The sequence below is a fragment of the Cucurbita moschata genome, unplaced genomic scaffold (assembly GCF_002738365.1).
Source record: "Cucurbita moschata cultivar Rifu unplaced genomic scaffold, Cmos_1.0 Cmo_Scf00007, whole genome shotgun sequence".
Taxonomy (NCBI): domain Eukaryota; kingdom Viridiplantae; phylum Streptophyta; class Magnoliopsida; order Cucurbitales; family Cucurbitaceae; genus Cucurbita; species Cucurbita moschata.
This window is the reverse complement of record NW_019268523.1, coordinates 4,678,930-4,682,532: the sequence shown is the minus strand read 5'-3', so window position 1 is coordinate 4,682,532 and position 3,603 is coordinate 4,678,930. Positions and strand designations below refer to the sequence as shown.

At 29.6% G+C, this 3,603-nt stretch overlaps 1 protein-coding gene across 1 annotated transcript in view; it reads right to left on the bottom strand.

Annotated features, from left to right (window-relative positions):
* Window positions 1-449: 449 nt before the first annotated feature.
* Window positions 450-3,603, bottom strand: part of LOC111445616 (purple acid phosphatase 3-like) — a 3,648-nt gene continuing 494 nt past the window's right edge. Inside the window, exons 2-7 of the mRNA XM_023084117.1 lie at window positions 2,585-2,741; window positions 2,394-2,501; window positions 1,939-2,066; window positions 1,022-1,150; window positions 861-928; window positions 450-790 (exon numbers count right to left, since the gene is read on the bottom strand). Coding sequence (XP_022939885.1) covers window positions 571-790; window positions 861-928; window positions 1,022-1,150; window positions 1,939-2,066; window positions 2,394-2,501; window positions 2,585-2,741 — 810 coding nt within the window. The 3' untranslated portion in view covers window positions 450-570. The remainder of the gene's footprint in view (window positions 791-860; window positions 929-1,021; window positions 1,151-1,938; window positions 2,067-2,393; window positions 2,502-2,584; window positions 2,742-3,603) is intronic.

The window sequence follows — 3,603 nt, the reverse complement described above, 5'->3', positions numbered from 1 at the left end:
AAAAAAAAAAAAAAAAAAAAAAAAAAAAAAGAAAAAGCATTAGAATTGAGGTGTTGTTCGTTGGCTGCCATTGTTGTTGAATGAAGGATTTTATGTGGAAATGTCGGAAAAGAAAACATTATGGAAATTTGTTTGCAGGGAAGAAGGTGAGGCTTTCTTTTGGTTTTTTGCTTTTAAATTCTATGTTCCATTGGAATCCAAAGTAGGAGCAGATGGCAGTCTGTTTCATCCCTCAAGTTTCAGAATCAATATATGTTATTATGTTTTTTTATTTTTGTAAGAACATAAAGTCAAAAGTGGAATTAATATTTTATTTGAAGTGTTGGTGGCTTAACTTAGGTCCGGTTGTAACATTTTAGGTCGACCCATATAAATTTTATCAAACAATAAACTCAATCCAACCCAAGCAGAAAAACATTTGATTCAAATATCGTTTGTTTGGCTCTTTGTGGGCGTTAAAGTTGTGGATAGTAAATGATATGAATGATAATACAGAGGAAAGCCTAAGCTGTTGAGAGGCTTAGAAAGCACACATGTATTGATATACACATAGGTTGAGAGTTGAGGAGTTCAAATGGCAGAGTGATGAAGAAGTGGCCTGGAGGAGGCCCATTGGTGCAACACATTGCCAAAGACATCAAAGAATGTAAAGTTAGCTTGGGAAGGAGTGATTTGTAAGGACAAGAAGCCCTGCCCATCGTAATAAAACTTCAACTCCTTTGGATCCATCCAGTTTATGTCTCCTCTCCATGCCTTTGATCCTCCCCCACTTGTAAAATATTGAAGTGGGCTGCACCAAACAACATCAAATTAATACCCATTATGCCTCACTGTGAGTATCAAAAGGCCCATGTATGTACCTGTTCGTGCTGCTTGTGTGTTGCAAGCAATGGTCATGTCCATTCATGTAGAAATCCACTTTGTTTTCCTGCATAATATTCAAGTTTGGTTTAAAACTTTAGAGATGAAGTATATTTGGTTGAGTAGAATTTAAATGAAAAGAGAGAATTTGGGAAGAGACCTCAAGAATGGGAAGAAGCTGGTGAAGTAGCTCCTGAGTGTCACCATGTTGTCCAGCACTTTTTAATGTGTGATGTCCCACAACTATCTTCCAATTTGCGTTTGAATCCTTTAGAGCTGAATCCACTTCCTATTTCATTTCCCAAAAACATAAATAAAATTAATTGCCAAGAAAATGTTAGAACCCTTGTTGATATATTTTTTTTTTTGGGTCAAACTCAACTCAACACTATCCTACTAAGTTAATAACTGAGACTAGAACAATTAGATATAACGTGTAAATATTTGATATTTGAATTTTATGAGATTTTAATAATTAACGTAATCTAATTAAGAATTTTTAAATAATTAAATTAAAAAAAGAACAATTAGAAAAGGCAATCCGACCCGATTACATCCATAATTTAAAGAACGTACATGGGTTGGGCTGTAAACTTTATTCAAGTTGTTCGGGCCACCAATCCAACAAATCCAAAATTTCAAATTAGTCCAATTTTTTCTTTTTTAAATCTAACCCGATCCAACCCCTTTAAACCCTTTACTTAAATTTTTAAAACACTGGGTAAGTAGTATTTATAATAAATTTTTAATTTAATAATATCAAAAACTAAAAATCTAAAGTCAAATGGAAACATAGCTTAAATTATTTATTTGATTAATTTGATTAAATTATGTAACAGAGTCTTCATTCTCAAGTTTATCAAATGGTCAATTCATTCTTAACAATAATTTTGAATAATTGTATGGTGTACTGTCACCTTACATTTAAAAGCTCCAAAGCAGATATACACAACCACTTTTAATTATTTTTGTAGTTCCTAAATTAATAAAATAGTTCAATTTTTTATTTTTAAAATAAAAAAGAAATAATTAATAGAGATATTTATAAAGAAAAAGAAAAAAGGAAGTTGTGGTTACCTTGAGAAGGTTAGAAAGGTAATTTTGTCTTGGTAAAATAGCCTTCCAATCGTAGACCTCTTCTCCGGGATCATTAAAATACTTGTCCACAAAAGGAGTTGTGTCCACAAAAAAGAACTCCACAATTTCTGCCAATAAAAAATATATCACTTATTAATTCTTCCAATATTTATTATCCTTTAATTTTATTTTACTACTTACAACTTATTCTATTTTAACTCTTATATTTAATTTTAATGTCGAAGGCAGGCAGATTGATTGGTTAACGGGTGGGTCGAGTTGACTCAACAAAAAAAAATTCAACCCAACAAAAAAAAAAATCTAAAACAAACTTTTATTATTTGAATTAGGTAATTTAATTAGGTCAAATTAATTTCCCTACAAAATATTTATATTTATCCTAAAAAAGTGGGTAATTAAAAGAATATTTAATAAATTATATGCATAAAGTTTACCGGTATCAACTATGAAAGATCTCAAGCAAATCCATCTGTTATCCAATTTTTTCAAATGTGGGCTCAGTTGGGCCTCAACATTTCCTCTATAGTCATGGTTACCCAAAACTGCAACCAAAATAATAATATTAATAATATTAATAATAATAATGCTATTAATAATAGTTTGGATAAAATGGCTTTATATTTACCACTATACCACTCCTTTTGCAAGCTTGGTGCTGTGTATATTTTGGAAAATGACTCTTCGAATGCAGGATCGTCGGTACCTTTAAGTCCCCTCTCGTAAAAATTATCGCCTGTTGAAATTACAAAATCAACCTCCAATTTTTCTGCTACGATTCCCATCTATCACAAAAATTAAAAATAATGTTAGAAAAATTTGAAACCATTTTACTTTAGGGAAAAGAGATTAAAGGTAGAGAAATTGGAACGCTTACTCGACCCACAATGTTCGTCCTTAGCTAGACATGACCCAATGTAATACAATAACAATGGCTAGTAAAAAAAAGGTAATAAAAGAAAAAAAAAAGCATTAAATGTTTTATTTTAATTTCTTATTTTTAGGTTCTCTCTTTAAAAAAAAATGGTTGATAGATAATTATTTATAATGGCCCACCTTTGAAAATTATATTCCAAGAATATCTTTTTCTCGTTCGGAATAATGCTCAGAATCTTTCGATTATACCTTCAGGTTATTCCCTCCTCAGATAAAACCCAATTTAAATTTATAAATTGAAAATAATAATTTTGTTACGATAAGTTTTATCTGTTTTTTTTTTTTTTTTTTTTTGTTGTTTTGAGAAATCTTTTCGGATGTAATTGTTGGATAATGAAAGTTCCACGTAGGCTAATTTAGGAAATGTTCATGAATTTATAATAAAAAAAATACTCTCTCTATTAACCTAATTTTATATTTTTTTCTTACCAAAAAATAATTTAAAAAAAAAACTTTATTTCCTTATTTCGACTTGCAAGGAAGGCCTACGCATTCTGTTTAATATAGTAACAATATTTTCCCTCAACTTTTATCCAACTGAAAATCTTTTGTTTCAGTCCACAAAATTTCTTGCCTTAAACGCAACAGCTTTCTCATTTTAATTTCTAAGCAAATTCAAATTTTATTTACAAATAGATTTGTGAAATTCAAATTTCTTAATTGATAATATATATCATAATAAATGGAAAAAAAAAAAAAAAAAAAAAAAAA